The sequence below is a fragment of the Planococcus citri genome, chromosome 3 (assembly GCF_950023065.1).
Source record: "Planococcus citri chromosome 3, ihPlaCitr1.1, whole genome shotgun sequence".
Lineage (NCBI taxonomy): Eukaryota > Metazoa > Arthropoda > Insecta > Hemiptera > Pseudococcidae > Planococcus > Planococcus citri.
The window spans coordinates 27,642,338-27,666,760 of NC_088679.1; the positions used below are offsets into that span (position 1 = coordinate 27,642,338).

General features: G+C 33.9%; 2 protein-coding genes across 2 annotated transcripts in view; one reads left to right on the top strand and one right to left on the bottom strand.

The window, feature by feature from the left end:
- LOC135838338 (cytoglobin-2-like) overlaps nucleotides 1-24,423 on the top strand; it is a 386,622-nt gene that overhangs the window by 54,257 nt on the left and 307,942 nt on the right. The gene's annotated exons all lie outside the window — the stretch shown is intronic.
- Nucleotides 1,977-23,185, bottom strand: LOC135839780 (alpha-tocopherol transfer protein-like). Its single transcript, XM_065355977.1, has 7 exons — nucleotides 22,908-23,185; nucleotides 5,778-5,905; nucleotides 3,931-4,081; nucleotides 3,532-3,790; nucleotides 3,333-3,443; nucleotides 2,437-2,539; nucleotides 1,977-2,329 (listed from the first exon to the last, which is right to left on the bottom strand). The coding sequence occupies exons 2-7, from the start codon at nucleotides 5,893-5,895 to the stop codon at nucleotides 2,169-2,171; spliced, it is 903 nt and encodes a 300-aa protein (XP_065212049.1). The 5' UTR covers nucleotides 5,896-5,905; nucleotides 22,908-23,185; the 3' UTR covers nucleotides 1,977-2,168.

Here is a 24,423-nt window from a genome sequence, read left to right on the forward strand (position 1 = left end):
AAAATGTACGTGTGAATGCGGAGACGCGCGACGAGACTGTAACGCTCTTTTAACCGTTCACCCCTCCCCGCCCCTCCACCCTTCGGGGACTCCTTCGTACCATTTTTGCTCGTCAACTTTTCCCACAGATTCGAGACTGAATGGCGTGTATATGGTGTAGCGTCGTTTGGGAAATACGAGTGCGGAATTTTCACGTGCCTTTGAGCTAATATAAAATGATTTACTCGAGAAAGGAAATTTTCGCTATCGTCGCCGCCTCGTTAAACCGAACGAACCGAATTTTAACGCAGTACGCGATACTTATGCATTAATTTTCACACCTTATGTAGTGTTGTAGTGTAGTCCATCTTTCTTTCCTTTTTAGACTCGTCTGCGTCTGTAGTATTCTAGTACGTATTACGCCTTTTGCCTGCAGGGTAACCAACTGTTAAATATCGCGTTTTAGAGTTCGACTCGACTCGACTGTGCTTTGATGTGCTCTTTTTCACATGGTCATTGGTGCTTGGTGGACGTTCTTATCGAATAACCTAAAATCAAAAATATTTAAACCGGAACCCGAATTTGGAATTGACGTATATTTCCCTATAACCTTTAACCTATAACTTATAAAAAATGTTGGTCAGTTAAGATAATTATTATTTTTTTTTCAATTTTCGAGTGTTTGGTTTGAGTTCTAAGTGAAAAATTCTGTTCATACAGAGTCATTGAATTTTTTCAAATTTTTTAACAAAATTCATCATGGATTTTTCCGACTTCAATGGACCATAAATCAGCTGGTTTTCGTGTTTACAAGCTACAAAGATGATGAACAATAAAAATATCATGGAATTCGGCATTCAATTTTGTATCCATAACTATAGAAAAACGTTCATAGGTACCTAAACTACCTACAATCTACAATTTTAAAATTGATTTGATTTTGAGGGGAAGAATTGATGAGTTTTTAATGGCGGCAACTGATAATTTTATTCTTTTTTGAAAAAAAAGACGAATGTTTTTTGAAATTTTACAAGAACAGGGAGTGGTTTCAAGACGATGTAATCGTGGGTTGGTTATTGTTACTCTTACCTAGTTTTAAATAAATAAAAACAAGCAATAACGTATTTTCCAGAATTTTAAAATTATTTTTCAAAAAGTACCCCGACTTGATTTTTTTTCAAAATTTTGTTTGGACCCCTCAACTCCTCGATTTGTCTAATACCTGGCGATTGTAAAGTACTGATGGAAGATTTTTAATTTTTGTTATGGAAAACAAGTTCTTAATTCAAAAAAATCATCAGTGCCGAAATTGAAATTTGGATTTTTGAAATTTCTATTCGAGAAGTGAAATTTTTCGAGAAAAATTATGATGAATAAATCAGGTTTTCAAAATGAAATTTCTTGTTGTGTTCTTATTATTTAATTTTTCAAATTTAAAAATGAAAATGAACATTTCAAAATTCAAATTGAATTGATTGATTTTGTTTGGAAAATTCAAAACCGCTACAAATAGTCAACATTTTTAAGGGGAAAATTTCAAAAATGATTTTTTCTCGCATTTTTAGAACCATTGACTGATGTCACGTGGATTGGGTAGTTTTTTCTTTTTCCTTTTTTCTTTTTCCTTTTTTTTTTTTTTTTGATTTGATGGAGCTTACAGAAGAGACCCTCTCGAAGTGTTCGCCTTCGATTAGAACTAGACCACGATTTTTAATACCAATCATATTTGAATTTTTCATTTCCACCTTTAATATTATGAAACCACTTTTTATAAGTGTATTTTTGAACTCTGAAGGAATTATGTAAAAAAAAATCAGTGCATGTGATGAAAATATGGAGTTGAATTGATAAAAAAAACTTTGAAAAATACTCAAAACGAATAAAGGGAAAACGTAAACGAGAAAAAACTCAATGTAAAAAAAATTTCCTTTCATTTCCGAAAAGACACATGTCGTTCTGTACATTCTTTTGTAGCACATTAAATAATAACGATAAAGTGACTAACAATTTACAATATGTATTATATTTAAACAGGAATGTAGTTTACAAAAAAAGGTAGACAATTTTTAGATATTATGTATTAAAATAAATTCAACCCATAAATTGTACATAATATAAAAATAGGTACTTAAAATTATATGGAAAAATAGTTTTATTTATAAAAAAATGGTGATAATGAGAAAACGACCTTAATCGATATCTAACTTTCTGAATGATCCTTCCAGTTCGGTACTAGCTTTCGTAATATCCTTCCTCGGTTTACCAGTACGATTTTTCTCATTTGCTACGAATTTTTCACATTCCTTCAACCATTGTTTATAACGTTCTTCCATTAAACGATTAAAATCGTCTGAAAAAGTTGATTGCGGATTAATATAGTGAATAAAATGATGTATCTAATCATGATGCAAAATTGATAACAAAATGGTAATAGGTATACTGAATGCTACAGCTAACCGTGTAATTTAGAGACTGCAGTTTGTTTTCCACCGTATTCCTCCGGCATTAAATCCAATGGGAAATATTCACTTAATGATTCGGCACTTCCGTGAAGATGAAGCTGAAATAAAAAATTCCATTAGAGTACCCTGCGTGATAACCGATAAATTATCGATTGATAAGAATTTGAAAATTATAATCTATCAGAATTGTCGTATTTCAAGAGGAAAATAAAAAGGAATAGAAAAAGGAAAGGAAAATTTTCCTCATTTTCATTACCTGAAAATTTTCAATCAAAAATTCCAGTTTACAAATTTCCGAAATTTTGACAAATGAATAAATATGTTGTAGCAATTTACTCAATAGCAAACGAGTGTCTAAAATGAGGACAGAAATCTCGATTTTTACAGTTTTTTGATTTTTTTCTTGCAAAAGTGAATGGTAAATAAAATGAACAGAATATTTTTTTTTCTTCATCGAGAGTCACTTGATGATAATTTAGGATCATTTCCTTGCAGTCGAAATATTTGGCTAGGTTCTGTAGATAACTTTTTCACCGCACTTTGATGTGTGACTCTTGGAAAAATTCGCGAAAATGGTCAAACGAATGGCATAAAATGAACACGTTTGCATCAGGGAAACGGCCCATGACCTAAACTAGTTATCAGAAAGCGTGTCGTTTTTACTTCATGTAAGGTATTATTTCCTATCATAAAAATTGAAAAAACTGCTAGTGTTCGAAATTAGGGCAGTTGACGGTACCCATAAGATTTTCCTTGAAAATGATCATCAGCATCGGATGCATTTTCATGGGTAACCTTATACCTACGTAATTATAGCAGTTGACAGTTTGAGAGGAATGTTAAGAGAACAGAAAAACACGTCTTGGTGAATAAAATTCGCAATAATCTTACAATGTTCATGAGTTCAGACTGAATAAATGGTTTGATCAATGAGAGAACTCGATCCATAAAGGAAACCGTATTGATGACATGAACTTGCTTCAAACGAACTGGATGGCATTCCTAAGCAAAAAAAAAACTAGGTTGTAATTTTTGGACAAATGGAAATTTATGAAGTTTTAATTTTACGCATTCGGCATATTCAACTAACCTGTAAGTATAACAGAATACATCTAATACTTTGTACATACGGCGTAACTTTCATAAAATGACTAAACGATAAGCCTTTCATATCTAGTATAACAATGTAACCTGGAACAAGGCCATCTTCTGAGATTTTAGCGTCGTTAAATGCGCAGAAACATTTAACCAAATCGTTGAATAATAATTTCGATGGATCTAGATCCTTCAAACGATATAATATAATTTGGTAGCCTTCCGGCGTGGCTTTTGGTAATGGTGCCATTTCTCTGGAACATAAATACATAAATCAATCAGTCAAATGGAGATATTGGCACGACTCGAGAAAAGTTGATGAGTTAGTAAGAAAGAGGCGAGCATGGCACCACTAAATTTCTAACAAAAGATAGGCAACGTAGAATTTCCTTACCCAACTTTCCATAATTCCTGCAAATCGTCAAAATTCCAATTACTGAAAAATTCCGGGCATTTTCCGCGTAATGTGTAGTAATTTTCAATGGTATCTTTGGTACGTTCTAAACTATAGTAACAGCTGTGTAAAAATAACATGATCGTTTCATCTGAAAAATATAAAATTCAAAGTAAAAATCCATCTTGAAATTATATATGTAAAGGGCCGTGGAAGGAGACGAACATGTTGCATATCTTGAGAATCACAGGGGACAATACCATTCAAAAATGAAAAAAAACTCGAGTGGATGGTGCATTGAAAAACGATAATCATATTCATTGTTCAATTTTTTGCCTTGGTTTCAAATTGAAGGGATTCGAACTAGTTTTTAAAAAAGTATCGCAATCTTGAAAAATTACCGAGAAAATATTGAATAAATTTCAAAAATCAACGTACGTGGCAATTAAATAATTTTTATACTCAACAAGAATTTATTATTCACATCGAATCGTTCATCTATCTAAAAAATCTCACTTTTATTTCACCTTCAAGGAGGAAAATGCACGTGTACCTAAGTAGGTAATTAATTACGAGTACATACAATGTATCTGCCACACAACCATGAACATACAAGTAAAATTAGCCACCAATAAGGATGTTTTGACTTCCGTTTGTGAACTAATATTTGAACTTATTAATTCAAATTTGTTTATTTTAATGAAAAATCAATTCTACGTAATATAATGCAAATGTAACCCACTTTTTGCAATATTGAAGTTGAATTAGATACAAAGTGCTTGAAAAAATAAAGCGAAAGAGGCTGATGATTCATAGCAACAGGTTGAACAATTAAAGAAATATTGAACGTCAAAAATACACGGGTAATGAATTATATTGCATACAATGTACCTACACATTATTGTTGCTAGCAAGTAAATTGTAGATACCTGCTATGAAATTCACAAAAACCCATCAGTATACAAAACTACCTAAATGAAAATTTTATCGCTATGACATATAAAGGTCCTCTACTCCACGCAAAACGACCGGAAAATCCTTGGATAAATGGTGTTCATAATGGTTATAAAATTAGTTTGAGACGTCTTGTATGTAGTTACAAATTGATGAGCAAATTTATGGATGAGCTAGTTAGTAAGTTCTGTTCGTTCATGTTCTTCCTTCTTCAATATGCTTGTTTTTATTTTCATTTTCAATTCCTTAACTTTTTTTTTAGAATTGTTTCCAATTAGTCAACTATCAACTACTTTTAAAAAAAAAATCATCATACTGAACTTTTCCAATATGAATTAAATTTCGATTCAACTACGAGTATATCTGACTGAATAATTTTGTATCAAACATTCAAACTGACTCAGTCGTCTCGACCAGGTATATCCAAAAAAATTTTTTTGAAAATCTTTCACACCAATAATCAATTTGCCATTCCATTACACAGAAAAAAGCAAATTGCTCATTTGACGGTTCTTGAATTTACATTCTTAGTTAGAAAGATGTCAAATTAAAAAAAAAACGTGAGTGCAAATAATAATGCATACAGCGAACTTTGAAGGTAATAATTCTTTTGACAACGACCATGGCTTTTAAAATTAGGTAACTAGCTGTGTAGCTATACTATGTAGCACGTATAACTCCGAATACGATGACGATTTATAAGAGACTCGAAGTTAATGATTATTATTTCAATGTCAATGCACTGTCACCTGGCGTTAATAATGTTTATCCCAGTATAAACAAGTAATCATTCAATCAGTCGGGGTACTAGTCTCTCTATACCAATGTAGGTAATCATTTCCTTGACACGACGACGAGTCTTATTTATTAAAATTAAGTAATTCGTCTCTTACCAGAGAGTTTTGGTAAATGTGGTTGAAAAGAGAGCCAGGTACGAAGCGCATCGATAGCGTCGATTTTACTTTTTGGAATTTCTATGTCTTGGTACATGAAAGGATGTTTGATCTTCATTTTGATCAATCTGAAACAAACGGAAAAAAATCAACGATTAATGCAAATAGACTAGAGTATGAACATTTTTTTTACAAGCGAAAAGTAATTTTAGTGGGTATAAAAATTTTTAAAAATTGAAAATGATTCGAGAAGAACAGATGAGTCAATTTTTATGACATTTTACACCAGAGACGTAAGCCTCCGGCGAGACAACTTATCTAAAATTGCTCATTTACTGTCTCACATCGATTGCCCATGAATGATACGTATGTGTTTGTATATCCTTTCTTTAACACCGGATCAATATTGAAAATATGCAAATTATTTGAACATCCAGTTTGATATTCGTACGAATCTGATGGAAGCAAGGTGGTATTAGGTTATCTTAATTCAATCCATACGTATATAGAGAGGGATTCCTTATGATTATACCACATTATGACGGTACGAAGAATTCGATCTAAAATAAAATATTATCGAATCTCCATGAACCAAAAAATCGAAACCTTGAAAGATTAACCGAAAACGATACAACAAATTAAATTCGTTAATATCGAAATTTAATTACACGTATGGGTGTCTGTCTAACGGCTATTTATTGTCGAAGATGAATTTTCGACCATCATTATCGAATTCAAGACCTATTTTAGTACCATTTTAAAAATATGACTAATATAACATCAGACGGGTCCATATACACATTATGTTGGCAAATATAGCCTATGTTATAAAAATGCATTATACGTGTATGAATCGTTCAACGTTTTCAACTCGACCAAATTTAAATAACCTCGGTTATAACTTAATTAATAAATTAAATGATTTTCGAATGATCGAAAATAATTAGGCGTAAATTTAATTATTACCGAGAGCAAGAACGCTTCGTTTAAAAACAATACGTGTCAATTACAATGTAACACGAACTCCAATAATTAAGTCAATTCATTGTGTGTACCTACAGCAGCGTGTAGTCTGAAGTCATTTACACGGAATGAGTTCATCATCATGCAGCCTGCTGCCCTCAAGTACCTAGACCTAGTGGGTATTGTATAGGTACATCATGTGTACCTAATATCATAAGCTGATACCTCTACCTGTACCTTGTATAGCTAAAAATGATCCATTATGAAATACCTATTTGCCAGATTTTATTATTGTAGGTACGAGTGATACACAAACCGATAAATAAATCAACGACTGTAATTTTTCGCCAAAATTTCAGTACAGTATCTACTTATGGTACAGTGCTTCCGAATACATACGTCTAATAACCATATTTTATCATTATTACTCGTACTTATATAATCACATATCACGTTAGCTGGTAAATATAGGCCAAAATGATGGACAGATGGAACCGGCGATGATTATGATGATTAACAGTAACGATTGGCCATGAATACCTAACTCGTAATATTATCGCCATGTTCAACATTGCCCATAAAATCAAATCCGCTGCTTTCATTTTTTGCAAATTTTTTTTTTATGGGAGATGAAAACTGACAAATCTAACACAAATCAACCTACTATCCGCATGGGTAGGGCAGCTCTAAGAGTCAAGAGGATACTTCTGCTTTGTTTGAAATGGTTCTAAAAGTGGGTTGAACTATAATTTTACAAATAGGTACATATACGAGTACCTAGCAAATATCCACACCAAATTAAATTAAAAGATCAGTTGAAGTCTTATTGAAATTTTCAAGGCATAATACACCATTTTGATCCCTCTATTTTCCTTCAAAATTTCAATCCTAAAATGTTGGAGTACTTAGTTCAAAAAAGAAAAAAAATGAACAATGAAAATTTTGTGATCATAGATCTTTTTAATGGTTCATCTGACAGCAAGTAAACACCTAATTAGTTGGTAAACTTCTACTTAAAATCTCCATTTGGAGATTTCAATACCATACAGACAAGTAGGTATGTTGTATTTCACGAATAAACATAATTGCACATCCTGTAACGCGCAATTGTTTATAAAGGTAGACGTATAGTGCATTACACAACGCACTAAGCAATTGAATCATGAAGAACACTTGTTAAATTAGGTACCTACTTTTTAAAATTTTTGTAGACGATAAGTAGAATAATTTGCTACTTAATTATCTACCTACAAAAATTAATACTGCAACTTTCAATTAAGTTATACATTTTCAACACGTACGTACTAATTTAATTCAATTAAGCTCGCCTAAAAATTTAGCACGTAAACACGCAAATCATGTATTCGGAGATAATTTTCCTACATATTCAATTATGTTTCGAGTTTTTCAATCAAGACTGCAGGTTTTTTTCCACAAAGAATCCAGCAATTGAGTATATTTTCTCAATCAGTGGTGCCAAGATCTCCCAACACTCCCCCATTTTTTATAATCCTTAATAATCAATTTTTCAGCAAAACAATTTATTTATTTACATTCGGGCGTGCATTAACGTATCTGAGAGCAATTTTGGCCATCCTGCAAAGTGATCAATACCATGATTTTGGCAAAACGATGTGAACTGATCGCTGTTGAAAATTGTGGCGTCTTCGCATTTGCATACAAAGCTTAAGCCCGTTAGTGTGCAATTGAGGTTTGCTTCAAAATCAAGTGATTTTGGGTCAATCTTCACAAAATTGCCCAAATCTTGTATTCTCAAGATATATCTCGAGGGTTGGCAACACTGACTCGTCAGTCTCAGTATCTACAGCTACACCCATATCATTGTGGAATCTTCTTCTTCAGTTAGAGGGGGGGGGGGAAGAGTAATTTTAGAGTTGGATTCCAATGTCTATAAAACAAAACACGAATTATTTTTTTTTTCAACAAACTTTTTCATTGAATAAAAAATTTGAAGAAAAAAAACACAAATCAAAACTGCTACAATGTTGAAGAAGAGGCGAAACGTTGTCGTTGAAAATTTTCGAGTAGATCGACTTCTCAAGAAATACATACCGGGTGACCAAGAATAAGGGATTTCGATGTTATCAAAATGGAGAGAAAATTCCCATTATGAAAATTGGAAAATTAAATAATCATGTAAAAAATGGGCGTTTGAGTGATTGTTTCAATGAAACACGAAATAATCTTTCATTTGGCATCGATACAATAATTCGAAAGCACCTTTCTCCATTGTTATTCCATTTTCCAATTTTTACTTGGGGAATTTTTTTCCCGGTTTGGCTTATCAGAACATATCCATTATTCTCGGTCACCCGGTACAAGTACATAGATGAAGATATCTATTTCTGCAAAAAGCTACGAAATTATATCCTATTCTATCGCAAGTCACAGTTGCCCACGAAGCACGAATCGTAGGTAACTTTTTTAAACCTCACAATACCAAGTAACTTAATCCATGCGGTATAAAATCCATCAATTACAGTATCAATTTTGTACATACGTTTGAGAATCACCTGCGAATAACCAACACAAAATCCAGCTTAATCGTTCCGAAAACTAGCATAATCCTCCGCAGACTTCATCATGCACATAAATCGATATTATATGTACGTTTGCAATATAGTAGGCAGTAGGCACTTATAACGTTGCAATAATATGTATAATCATTTTTCACCCGAACTCTTAATCGTCTACCAGAAACTCTACACATCAACACGAGGTGAAAATTGTGTAATTCTACTCATATAGTAACGGTACCTATTTAATTCAATTTTAGTCAATTCAGCGGTATTTCAGGTAGGAAAAATTCACCACAAGAGTATGGTAGGTGAAGTACTTGAACCACATTATACGAATCTTTAACGGGAACTTATTATCAACAAAACTTCTCCAATATCAATGTACGTACTTCTGCATCTTGAGACAAACGGGTGTGTTAAACTGTGCACAGCGGGAATTGGCCTTCACGACACTTCATCAATTAAGATATCAAATCAAAAAGGCGGCATCTCGTAATTATATAATTTCACTCTCGATTACAAATGTAGGTTATGTATGCTAAATACCATCTCATCGACCGGTCAGAATGACTTGAGGAACTTGACTTTACAATAACTTCATCGCGCCAAGCTATATTGGTGTTTCTGATATTTGTGATATGAACACGTTTTCTACTCGTATATCGTATAATAAATATTGAAAGTTCGTTTTTTTAGACGGCGAATCACGTCAAAACCAATGGACGAAATTTTTTGAAATTTTGTATGGACTTTCGGATCATCGTTTCATTGATTTCCTCCTTAAGTCTGACATAGCAGCAGAGAATCGACAAGATTTTTTCCTCGATTTATAAAAACTCTGACAAAATGTCGAAAGAAAGTCAACAGGTTTTTGTCCCAATGTTTTCAAAATCGGGCATACTAACTTACTAACGTCAGAAAGCCAACAATATATTTTTTTTCAAGTTTTTAAAAGTCTGGCGTAATGTCAGAAAGTCAACTGAATTTTTTTCCAAGTTGTTGATAATCGTGATTATTTTTCAATATGTTACACGATATCAGAAAAACCAAAGGACTTTTCTTATTTTCCTCCTCATCATCTGTCTGCAGTAAGCATGTAATGTACGATGTCTACGAGTCGAACTAAAACTGCATCGCTAGAACAGATTTAGCAAATTCGATTTTTTAAAACACAGCAACGACTCCTACTCTTGACTCGAAAACAGTTGCCAAATAAGCATAATTCAGGTACCTATCAGTCATTTTGAAAATGTTGTAATCTTATCACCCAACTTTCTCCCATCTATTGAACTTTTTTTAAAAGACAAATATCATTTCGAGAGACATGTCAAGTACAATGACCTTTGAAATATTCAACACGTGAAACTAGAGTTAGGTAATTCTAGTTATTGTTGCTGAATCAGTAGAAAAAAATTAAAATACATGCAGACTCGACGATAAGTGGGTATCCGATATCTGGGATTTTTTTTCTTTTAATATTAACGATTTTTTCAGCCAATGATACGTATTTTTTTCCTGTCTATTCTTCGTCTAGATTTATATATCACCTGCAACTTTCATCATCGTTACATACGTGTAGCTCATTCATAGAGATGGTTCAAGGCTAGCGTACTACATCTCGCTATCCCGTTTCATTTCAAATACATAAAATCGTTTCATTACCGCAATCACTCAGTTGCAGACTGCAGTACCTACGATGCAATTTCATGAAATGCATTTTCTGTGCAAACACAATATTATATCTGTGTTAGAGCATATCTGGTTTTTATGTTAACCATACCTAGACCTACAATTAATGAAGTGCAACAATTAATTGACACCGACGTATGTAGGTATGTACGTTGCGTAGACTTGTTTTAAATTAGCTTAAGGCGTCTGCTTCTAGGCTTGTATGTATATTATAGCTCTTCGGATATTTTGCTGATACGTCAATCGATAATCGCGCATACGTTTACATTTACATTCTAGCACATGTCTAGTTATTATTTTTGTATGTAATTTGCCACGTGCTATGTGCTATTACGACCTATCTATCCGAGAGTAATAAATCTAACAATAAATACTAGGGCATACGAAAAAATGTACCCACGTATTTGATCAGCGCTACACTTATGCCATATGCTTAGCTATATGCGCTTACAAAGTACAGAGAAACCTATACACAAAGGTCGTGGTATCTAAGCTTTGGCGTATTTGAAATACTGATAAAAAAACTGATGAAAAAAATTACTTACTTACGTTTGAAATTAATGAAAATTGTAAAACAGTTTTCTTTCAATGATATGAACATATTTTTTTTGCTACTGGTAATATGTTTTTTCAAGACGAATATGAATATGAAATTGAAAGAAAAAATGATGCAAGTTCCCCCTTGAGGGTGGCGATGCCCGAGATCCCACAATGCGTCGAGGAATTACCCCCTCCCCCTCACAACTTTGAAACTGTCTCTCCCTCCATTATTTTTGTAGTCCTAAGTAATCAATTTTTCAACAAAACAATGAAGGGTGCATAAAAATATCTGAAAGCTGAAGATGCATAGATTACACTATGCAACGGAAAATTTGTGTTCGGGTTGAAAATGGGCTTAATCGATACTTTAGACCCTAAAACAAAAAAAAAAGAGTGAGGTTTTTCAATTTGAGTAGTTTTTGTGATCAGGAGAGAGAGAGACGATCAAAGTTGCAAAAATGGCCATTTTCGCCCTACTTCAAAAGTTTGCAGCAACATCAGCATTGTTTTGCGAATAAAACCAAGGCTATTTTCAGGTTCTGCGTACTTTTTTTTAAGTAAACTACTTTTTCCGATTTTTGAATTTTGAAGTTTCGAGCGCATACGGAAGATTTTTATTTGTATAATATTTTAAAACTACGAGCGCGCGACGCTGGCGTTACTCCACCACGTAATCGTGGCGCGGAACTGTGTTCACCCGAAGTTCAAAATTGAATTTTTCGTATTTAGGAAAATTAGTCTTATGCGCTCGAAACTTCGAAAATCAAAAATTGGGGAAAGTAGTTTACTTAAAAAAGTGCGTAGAATACGAAAATGACCTCGGTTTTTTCACAAAACAATACTGATCTCAGTGATGTCGCTACGAATTCTTGAAGTAGGGCAAAAATGGTCATTTTCGCAACTTAGACAGTCTCTTCTGACCACAAAAACAACTCAAATTTAAAAAACTCACTCTGTTTTTTGTTTAGGCTCTAAACTATCGATTAAGCCCATTTTCAACCCAAACACTGAAAAAAGTTCGAAATGGTTGGTTGCCTTAGTGTTGTTGATCGGATACAATCCATTATAATTGTAATCGCAACTCTGTCTGAGAGCAATTTTGAAATTCTTGCGAAGGGATCAATTATCTATCATTTCTAAAATAACTGATTCAGCAGCTAGAATCAACATTGAGCTCATGTATGGGTTAAACATAACGTTACGTAAATAATTTTCAATAATTTTATGCTTGCTGAATACGCATTCTGAAGTGTAGTAAAATTATCAAGATTTTATTGAGAGCTCTCAACGAAGAAAACGTTGAAAATTGAGAAATTAAACGAAATGGTTTGCAACACCCTCTGCTTATCCGCAAAGGTTCAGGAATTTTCCTATTCTGGCTCTGACTATACAGTATAGCCTACACATAGCTCCTCATATTCATCCTCATTCTCATCACTCTCATTTTCTTCGGGCTGTTTAGTATCTTGCGTGCCTTTATTTTTAACGGAAGCACTGCAATTAGGATGAGTAGAAACAACGTTATTACGTGATTTTGTTATCTTCGTCTCAACAAATTTTTGATGAGTCAGAAGATTGGCTTCTTCTAAAATTTGCAAATTATTCGCTGTGAATCGTTCTCTGAACGTCCCCTTACCACAGGACATTGATCACAACAAACCAAACGTTGACTTTCAAATCATGGAAGTTGTCTAAATCAGTGTCAGGATCTACATCCATTTCATCGTGGAATCTTCTAACGCATCACCTTTTCTTTGCTATCATTGGTGTATCGAAAGTAGAGCACTTTCCTTCATTATTTATTATATTTGCAAACTGTATTAAGTAGGTACGTACATATCACCTTCATCTTGTCTCAAAGATCCAAGATTTTCAATTGGGTACATCAGATATAGGTAACTAACAAAGCATAGAGTTGGATTCCTAATGGACGGGGGCGGTAATTTTACAGAGGAGTGGTGATTTTCGCGGTTTTCCGTCCCCCCTCCTCGCAAAAGAAATACATATAACTTTTTGAGGAATCATCCTCTTGAAATTTGTCTTCTGGGCACCACTGCTTGAGGGGAAAACCTTCGAAATTGTTGACATGTTTTTGAACATCTCATTTTTTCCCCTCATGATTATTGGTATTTTTTGCTTTTTGTTGAAAAAACACGAAAAAAAAACTTGGTTTCTGTTTGATAGAGCGTGATGGAAAATATTTCGTTCATTTTCGATTAAATGCTTATTTGGGATAAATTTTCAAAAACTTTGTATTTCATTCGAGAGGATGAAGAATTTTCACAAAAAAAGATGAAGTTTTCAAAAATTGATTCTGAATTACTTTTTTCAAACTTCAAACTTTAAAATTTTCCATTTCACGTTCAACTATGCTCTTATTTGATGACTTTTTAGGTTAATCAGATCAAGTTCATTTGCTACTTACTCGTATACTTCCTACATAAATACGAGTATAGTAGGTCTAGGTGTACGTGTGTGAACTGTTCATGTATAGGTACCTACCTAGGTAGGTTAGGTATTGAATTTTCATGTTTTGTCTCGTTATTACGATTCATGCTTCGGTGGACAATAATTTTAAAACTATACGAATGAACATGCAGTTGCTTTATAATTGATGATACGAAGCCAAAACAACTGTAATGATAAACATGTGTAACACCGCGATTTGATTACTTACCTACTTATTGGGCGAAATTTAGGGTAATAGGTAAGAACGTCGGGACTGAAGCGGCATATACGTGTTGATAACGTAGGCGCATTAGTATATTCAAGCATCCGTGCGAGATTTTTATGTAACTTAGCGACCAAGTTCTTCTATTCCACGTGCTATGACGCAATTATGGTCAAGTTGCTCAATGTTATTACCTTTGCAAAACGAGTTCTTTTTTTCAGAGTCGATTAATCGATTTAATCATTTCTGGATTCCGAGATGTGATTCAAATAGGTGTACAGGGAACCGGTTAACATGAGACGGTTTCGTACAGATAATACGATGTTATCTACGATTTTTCGTACATATAGATGAATATCAGCTGGGTTTGTTTCTCAATTTGTATAGGTAATTACTGTAACGATCTACTACTGGATGGTGCTACCGGCGCGATTGTTCTTTTGCGAAATTCAATTTTCGTTAGGTTTCTCGAAAGGTTTGACATAGGTAAAGGTATATTCAACAACGAATTTCATTCCGTATCATCGATTCGATGAAATTGATCTGAGATGATAGATCTATGTTTTAAGTGAAAGAAAATACCTACAACCTTCTGTTGAGGATCGCAAATTTACGTATGCATCAATTTTACGTATATATACGTTGCATATGGTATCTCTACCTACCTATACCTAGCATCGATATTCCATCTTGAGGTAACCTTAACCCGATTATCGTCTATTTTAACTACGTTTCCTTGGGTCATTTTACGAGAAAAATTTTATCCGATTGGCACGACGAGACTGAAATTACTGTCTTTGTCTTGATTTTGATGTAATAATATCACATCTTGAGTTATGCATACGAGAATTTTGCTGTAATAATTCGTAAAAATTTGGAAACATTCGAGTTGCGGGAAAAAATTTACTGAAATTTACAGTTATATGAAGTAGATATGGTCAAGTAAAATTGACAAACTTTCATTCCTGTCGAACTGTTTAAAGAGGTCAATCGTGCAGTTTCAAAGACATTGAATTTTTATTATAAAATCTAATTTTTCGTCAAATTGATTGAATAAAAGTGTAGTCGTAATCATAATGTTGATCGTGAATTGCATCGTATACCGGGTCTAGGTACTCGTATTTACGCTTTAAGTACGTATGTACTTACTTGCACATACCTAGGTACCTAGTTGGATTTGAAATTTATTTTCATCGTGGTAGTTACTAGGTAATATTTACATACTTGGCCATGAACATTGTTGATTTATTTGTGCCGCGGTTATATCTCGATGATTTTCATAAAATATATTATTAGTTTTTTCAAAACTGGAGGTCGTAGGTACTACGAATGATTTATACGGTCGATTTTCCAAACTAACGTCAGCTTCGGGTGATTATCTTTCATGAGATTCGAAAGTGCAGCTTAATGCGTTTGTTTTTTCGCGTAGCTATTTCTTTGAAGGGTCAAGAAAAGACCTCTAATTTCAATTTTTCATTTGGTTTTGCCCCCTCCTTGAGAAAAATCTGGCTTCGCTGAATTTTATTCAATTTTTTATCCAATTTTTGGCAAAAGAGAAGTTTTTATTGGACGATGAACACTTGATGCTTTTAGTTTAAGAATCATTTTGTACATGATATCAATGAATCGTTCAGTTGCATAAGTCATCTATCCATCCTCTCTAGAATCTTCTGCCTCTTAATTTCGCCAAAAAAATGGTCCAATGGACAGGAACAAAAGTAGAGGCTGTTCGAGAGGGGGTGAGGTAGGGTGATTGAAAATTTGCCGATCGGCATGATGGGAAAAAATACCAATTTTGCGGAATAAAATGACAAGTTTCTATGAAATGAAATTGGAGATGAAATGACAATTTTACCAATTGATGTACATTGTACATAATTACTCACTTTGAAGCTTATTAAAAAAGTGTAATGTTCTCTTTTGAATTTTCATATGAAAGTTTCAAATATGAAATTGTTTTTTGTTTGGGAAAGAGATAGGAATTGGCCCGAACGAAGCGAGGGTAAAAGTGTTCGAAAATTCGTATCCCAATAAACTAAAAACGTTGTGTTTTTTAAAAACTTATTTTTTTTTGCTCAAAAATTTCAAAATGTGAATGTTGTTTTTTTTAAATTTCAATTTTGGAAATGAAAAGCAAAGCAGACCTGAGCGAAGCGAGGGCAGCAGAAGCTTGTTTTGAGGAGTAAAAAAAAAACATTTTTTTCTGGTATAAGTAAGGTGTAAATTTGCTCGCTTTAAACATTTTTAAAAGTTTTAATATTATATTTTTTTTAAAAATTCAATTTGAAAAAAATACACCCACAGGCCTAAGCCAAGTTGGGGCAAAAGATTTCAAAAAAAATTTTGACTTCACAATTTTAGAATTTGAATATGTACCTAACAGGTAGGTAATTAAAAATGTCAATTGTTAAATAAAAAACGAGCAAAAAGGTCCGAGAAAAGCGAGAGCAAAAGATTGCGAAAATTTATGTTTATAAAAAGTGAAAATTGTATCAATTTTTTCTTGTTGGACTGGTGTTTCGGGGCCCCCAGTGGCCCTGGTGATCGTCGGGTGACATCGTAGGCTAGTCCGCCCCTGTTATTACTCAAAATATTAATTTGGAAACGTAGAATTTCATATTTGACAATCTATTACTTGAGCTGAGCTGAAATAGCAACAATACCTTCCCCCAAACATTTAAATGAGAGAAGGGGTGCTCGGCTTGATTTAAAATGCTTTTAGAATAAAGCTTCAAATTTTTTTCTTCTTGTTCAGCCAAAAAATTGGATTTGCGAATTTCATTTGGGCCCAGACTTCCTCAATGTGTAATGGGCGGACATAGACAGGACATTCTGTTTATGCTACATACCGAGTACAATATTACAGGCTACAATCGCAAAACGTGGACAATTTAATTATTCAATTTACCTGCAGGTACCTTGTATAATTAAGCCATAACCATCCATCTTATTCCTATACATAGTATAATGGTAAAGTTTCCAGGAAATCAAAGAAAGCACAAGTGTATCCATCCAAAGACCAGTATTTCCCATTAGCGATAACACAAAGATGTAAAATTTACTACCCAGTATCCCCAGTCCACATTGCAATTGCTTTCATAAACATACATTTTACTACAATAATGGCGAAGCGTTACTACTTATTTGATAATTTTGAAAAGAAAAGATGTTACAGCGTTGGTTTTATCACTCGCTGATAGGTATGTTCGTATTTTGCAACCGAAATGAACATAGTTAGATTTATAATGTCACAATACTTTCGAACGAGATTCTCTACCAGTTCGAGACAACATTACGTGTAAATGTAGGTACAAATTTATCCATCTTTCGTGTCCGTGTTTCAAGGTAAACTTAATTCATAGTAAACTACATAAAAGATGTATCGATCAATGTATGCTTCCAAAACACCGCCATCATCTTAATGACGTCATGTTATGCCCTGTGTTACTCGCGCCATTAAGGAAAAGCTTCGGGTAGGTCGCATCACTGAACAAACACCTCCGGGTCATATACTTTGGGGGTACGAAAATTTCTTCAGGGAAATCCAACGTGGAATTTTTTTTTGAAACGTGACCCGGAGGTTTCCTCCAGAATGCGAATAATGCTGTACAGTACACTAGAGTAAACAGTCGAGTGATTATTACGACCAACACACCTAAGAAGAAGAAAAATACGCCGTTTATGAAATTAATAACTACAGTAATTATGTTTGCCTGTGCCCTACTACTCGTCAAATGACATCGGCTACCTTCTTTATCCTGTCTTCGTGACACGGTATCCAGCTAATTAAAAATTCTGCCAGTACCTTAATAATATTTCCTCTTCATCCGAAATATCATATCGTATACAGACAGGAATAATCATACGTACGAAAGAGCATGCCACCACGATCTCATACAGTATTCAGGTTACGACCTTAAATAAACACCTTAATTCAATTGTTTTAGGAATACAGACGTATCTTTTTATTTTTTATAACGCAGTCAATTCACCATCATAAATTCATTTCGATGACAGACTTGTACGTAAAGTATACTTTTACTTTTTATCGGCACATTAAACTTCGCAACGCGTTGCTCCGCTCGTTCGATGATTCGCGTAAAACATTAACAATTTATGCACATCAAGCTTGACTATTTCATTACGTATCGTACTCGACTACTCGTATACTCGCGAGTAAATTGAATAGTCTCGTATTTTAGATGGAATATAATGTATGTAGGTAGGTATACCTTTGTATAAGGTGCAGAAATATTAAAGATTTTCTGATCCGTAGTTGAATAGCAACAAGGGGCACATTCGTGGTGGGATGAGCCATCAAATTACAAAACTTCACGTTTGTCTAGGGGGTAGAAGCTTCGAATTCCATCCCTCCCCAAGTTGTTGATTTTATCAAAACTTGCCAGTGGTGGACTCGAGGGTTAGTGCCCAGGTGAGCCAGGTGGCAAATCGGAGAGAAATGTCCAAAATTGGAGGAAAAGGCCCAAAGTAAACTCGTTCACATGACACCTCGCCCTTTTCCAGGTTTTCTAGAGGTGCTGTGTACAAAAATGCTCTCCATTTTTGCCAAAATCCCTTTCATTTCCCCCAGTGAGCCATAAAATTGATGGAAAACTTGAAAACGTACGTTGATTTGACCAAGATTCTGGAAGCTTTCTTTGTGAATTTTTCATAAGGAAATTTTAATCAGCCTGTGCGAAAGATTAAGAAATTTTCCAATCCATGAGACAGAAAAAGTCATTTTTTGATGCGTGAAATGTGATTTTTCTGGATTTGAAATTCTATGTTTCGGATTTCTATTAAATTGAACTTCAATTTTAAAAAGGAAAGCGAATTTGACCCGAGCAGAGCGACACCGGAAGCTTTTAAAATTTTACAACTCCAACAAACAATATTTTGACGAGTAAAGTTGATTTTTCTGAATTTAATACTTCTCAGAATTTGTAGTGCATTATTTTCTCAGGGATCTGATTAGTGAACTTGAAGAATAATCCACGTCGTATTAAAAAAATTTAAAAAATGCTTAGTTGTTTAGCAATTAGCATTTTTCAAGTAAGGAATGGGTACTTCTTCCTCACATGATTTTACAAGGCACCACCAACAAAAGTGCTAAGGTACAACTGCATAGAATTTTTTTCATCGTGAGTTCATCTAAATTATTCAGCAATCTCTCGAATAACCCTTTCTATTTGCAATAATCAAATTCAACGTAATATTTACCTATTTAAACAGTCGGCGTTTCTGTATGATAATTTGAAAAAAAATCAACATTTTTTTCTCATGTCATGCTCAAAGTTAAACCCACGCAAAAGTTATCAGGTGGCATCTACCTACCTAGACCTCCTTCCTATAGACGTACATCTACATACATACAAAAAATATCAGAAAATTTTGCTCAAAGTCGTGAATTTTTGTAGCAGAGCAGATACCTATTTTCGAAGCACATTGAAAGTTGAAAATACCATTGGCCTTTATAACGGTAAGAGGTTGATCTAATACGTGTAAAAAATAGTAGGTAGTGTTGCTATGACTTGAGTAACACTTGTTTGATAAACTTTTCGACGTTCCAAATAAAACAGTAGGTGCATATAACCGGTTTACTGTCACTGCAGGTTGATAACCAAATATCGAATGCTACCGAATTAATTATATAATCGTAACTATTTTTTTCGAATATTTGTACTACGTACTTCAATTTTCTGCTTTGTTGCTTGGTACACAATTTTGGTCAGATTTTTTTTTGTACAGTTCACTTAAACGAATAAGTAGCAATGTGAGCTGTTTTTTTTTTAAGGAAAATTTCATCAAAAAATAGAACAAAATACCGCATAGAGACAAGACTTGGAAAAAACTCGTAAAAATGAAATATCATAACTGGGACCGCCAAGTTTAAGATATAAAAATTATAACTATTTCTACACCTCGTTCTGCAATAGATATTAAGGCTAGGTTGTAATTCTAGAGTTGACACGGTGTAATACCACGATGTAAATATACTACAAATGCGTACCTAGACCTACTATGTGTAAATAAAAACATGCAGCAAAAACTTGCAGCGTTACGCAAAATAAATCGCTAATATTTTTTACAGTCGCTATTCAGCTATTATAAAAATTCAACGAGAGTGTATTGCAACGTATGTAATACACGTCGACGTACATTCTAAACCATCGTAATCCTATTAAATTCTGTTTCAAACTAGGTATTTTTATGCAAAAGTAGGTAATCAATAGGTATGCTAACTTTTGCACCTATACGAGTACATTTCATACGTACAATCGAATCCTTAAAATTGAGAAAAAAAATTCGCTCCAGGAAAATAAATTCGACGCTCGTAAAATAAGGCTACTTTTTTTCATTCATGTTCACCAGGTATAGGGATACTGTGATGCAATTTTATCATCAAATGGAATTTTTTTTGGAGGGGGGAGTGCTATCATTTTGTTTGATACGTGCTTCAATTGATATTGACAAATTTCATTTTGGCGTTTGCTCGTCACGATGATTGCATGAATTTGATAATTTGTTATCTTTAACACGTACTAACGCAATCGTAAATTACCTATAATTTTTCTCTCTTTTTTTGCAACATGTGCAGCGTATTACAATCAATTCTTGGATTTCTAATCCTGCGAACTGCATTACGAGACAAATAATAGGAGCTGAGCGTTTATGAAACTCGATTTAATAGATGATTAGTTGATTACAAATCAATAATATTCGTACATTGAAGAGGTACATACCTAATTATCAAGCAATTCGACGGTATGAAAAATTTATTTGAAAAATGAATTTTACATTTGCGGTTTGAAGATATATAGACTGGTATAAGTACCTATACCTACCTAAGTACCTATGTACATACCTATACCTACCTAAGTACCTATGTACATAAGTACGAGTACATTCTTTCTATGTACTTTTCATAACAGCCAACATGAGTGCAGGTGACTGGTGAGATTTGATTGAAAAAAACATAACAATCTATTCGTCGAAGATGCTCACCGTATAGGTAGGTAGTAGGTACCTACTAATCTTCTTTTGCCAATTGTAAAAATCTTACGAGAAAATTCATTCGGTCCCACGAGTGGAAAATTTCCAAGCTTCGAATGAAAACCTAATATTAAAATTTTCTTGCAGCGTAATTATACCCAGACCTACCTACCTACATGATGATTGATGAACTAGTATTTTGTACACAGGTGCAAACAGAAATATTATCACACATTTCCAACTACAATAAAAATATATGTAGTAGAAAATAACCCCATCATCAGTCGATAAAATGATGTAATTTTAACCAGCAAAGTTTGAGAAAACAACAAAGCAATCTAAGGCTGCTGCAATACTTTTCTATACGATAATTACTTATGCGAATTTCAATTCTGGTTTATTGAAATTAGATCTCAAAAAAAAAAAAAACAATTGCGAAGTATCTACGTAATAAACTGCTTGTGAGGATGGAAATTTTTCTCAAAAGTTATTTTCAAAGCAGTAAAACAAAACCGGTTCAAGAATATACAGGTATACATTTTTTTTTTTTTTTTTTTAGTTTTCGTAATAGAAAGATACCTTCTCTGAAAACACATCAACTTATTTTTTCAACAGGTGTGAACTACGATCTCAATTTTTAAATTTTATTTCGAGGTTGATACAATCTTTATAATCAAAGGATACAATACGTAAGCCTCGAAATAGATTGAAAACCCGTTTAGCCTTTTGTAAATAGAATGAAATGGATAAATTAGAAGAAACTATCGAAGGTGTTATTTTTGGAAAATGAGAGCAGAAAGGTTTAAATCTAAGTGATGAATTCAAGTCCACGTTTTTCAAATTTTTTGCTTCCATTTTACGATTCGATTGCTGGATTAGAACTGTACGAGTACTGTGTGCAATTGTGCATGTTTACACGCCCCTCGCGTTCAGTTTTTCCAAAATTCGTCTACGTATATTTTGACTTTTGGAGAGACAGGTTGCACATGAAATTCATGAATATGAATGGATAGGTATGATTCCTGATACAGCTTTTGAAACGAATAAAAAAAGTCCTTTTTTCGCCATTACCCATTTTCACATCAGGTTGCACTACAAGCAATCAAATTAATCAAAAACAAGTTCAAGATGGAAGATTTTTTTTTGGAAGGCTTGGTTTACATGTTACACGCGCATGCAAAGTTTTTCATTTTTTTCAATTTAAAAGCAAGATTTTTTATTGCAAAGAAGATGATTTTCTGAGCAAACAGTACATCCTACGTCAAAAATCAAAAAATTACATTTTGCAAATGAGACTTTTTTCCAGAAATTACACCAGTTGGTAATCTGCTTAATTGACAAGTCTTCGATTTCGAGTAGCCTGAATGGTGTGGGAGGTATGGAAATCTGGAAGGCGGTGGAAATACTCATGCAGAACTTGCAAAAGGTCTAGAGCACAAATCCCACCCGTACACCAATTTTTTTTTCAAATTGTTAATTTATTTTTATGCAAAACGGTTCACTGACTTATGAACATCCTTGTACATATTTCAAAGGCTAATTCACTTCAAATCAATCACGAAAAAATTAACAATATTCATAAGCAGAAATCACTGAAAAAAGTTCGAAAAATAATCACTACCAAATGTTCATCTTATACTCAGTTTCAATTCTTCAAAATACGTGAACTGAATTTTTTTAATAAACTTATTTAAATTACATACCAAATTTTTACGTAAATAAACAACTACTCACCTCGAAAAATCAAACAGGTACGCAAATCCGAAACAGAGTTTCCAGGTAACCACACAATGTATTAGTACTATTACAGCTGACAAACGGTACTAACTAAGTTTTAAGGAAAGCCGAATTAAAATTTGACTGGATAGACGACGATGATAATACGTAAGAGAAGGAAGGTTTGATGATTATATTTACAAGGCCGCGCAACGGTGATAAAACCAGTTTATTGACCACGATCTACAGGTTTGCTATCATTGCAAGTTCTCTTCCATCACTAATTGCCGCTTGCCAAGACTGTATGCGATATTACGCCTGGAATCGTATTACTGCTGCGTGGATGGGGAGGGGGAGGGGTATATAGGGATAGGTGACGAAAACGAGTTCGCATCGGACGCGGGTGACTTATAATAAAGAATCTGCACTCTGCAGAAATTCCTATACCGGTTTTCTAATCTGTTTTTGTTTTTATTTTTTGCACGCGGTGGTAAAGGGAGCGTGGTAATTAAGAATTTTCGTCAACGAAGACAGAAGATACCCGGATTGCGATTGTGGAGAATATTTTTTCAATATTGACATACTTACATTCGTGATCTATAAAAAATTACCGGTAATGATTCTCTCATATCGCAATAGTCCTATTATGCGAAATTTTCCGTGAGCACTTTGGTGTTTTACTTAAAAAAAAAAAAACAAAATGTTCAATTTCGTGCTCTTTGATGGGATTTTTTTTATCAAAGCGCTAGCTTTCATCGTTCAAAAGTTTTCAAAGTTCGAAGTTGTAAAAGCATGCTGCCCGCAGTAGAAATCTGACTTTGAGTTAAAATTGAGCGACATTTTCAGTAGGCACGTGGGTATTACATAGAATTATAAAATGTTAAGCATTTTATTCTCTTCAATATGATTTTTTATTCAATGCACTAGCTTTCCGCGTTCCCTTGCATTATGTCATCCAACTCGGCCAAGTCACGAGATGCCCCTAGCTGAGCCTTTTCCCTCCTCCTTTGCAACGTTCGTTGCGTACCCCTCTAAGAAAAAAATACGTGTCCTGGCGTGAGGAATAATGTCGAGGATATGATCGAATTAATTAGTTTACCGATCCACAATTCGAGTAAACGCTTCCCGCAAATCGTCATCCCTCTCAGTGGCAATCTCATACATCTCACGCCACACCTGCATCTCCACGTACCGATGTGGTACTGCGTCATGAGGATGTTGGGGGGGGGCTACATTCGACACGAGCTGCAGTTGCTCATTAATTGTAACTGCAATTTAAACAAATTTTATTTCCTACATGCCAAAATATTTAACTTTTCTTGAGTTATTAAGCTGAAATACAGGGTGTCCCAACTTCGAACGGAAAGCCGGCGTGTGGTGATAGTACTCGGCGAGACGAACAAAATTCGTTATGTACACAAGTAGTCTATCTTGAGAATTGAAGGAGCCACGTGCTCCGCAAAACTAGAAATTCGCTAATTTTGAAAGGTTCATAAAAAATAAGGAAATGTTTAAATCATTCAAACGATGCCCA

Excerpts from the sequence above, each read along its gene's own strand:
- LOC135839780 (XM_065355977.1), bottom strand. The coding sequence starts at position 5,895 with ATGAAGATCAAACATCCTTTCATGTACCAAGACATAGAAATTCCAAAA. Across the intron at positions 3,791-3,930 it reads CAGGAATTATGGAAAGTTGG|AGAAATGGCACCATTACCAA; the intron begins GTAAGGAAATTC and ends TTTATGTTCCAG. Across the intron at positions 2,330-2,436 it reads TGCAGTCTCTAAATTACACG|ACGATTTTAATCGTTTAATG; the intron begins GTTAGCTGTAGC and ends CAACTTTTTCAG.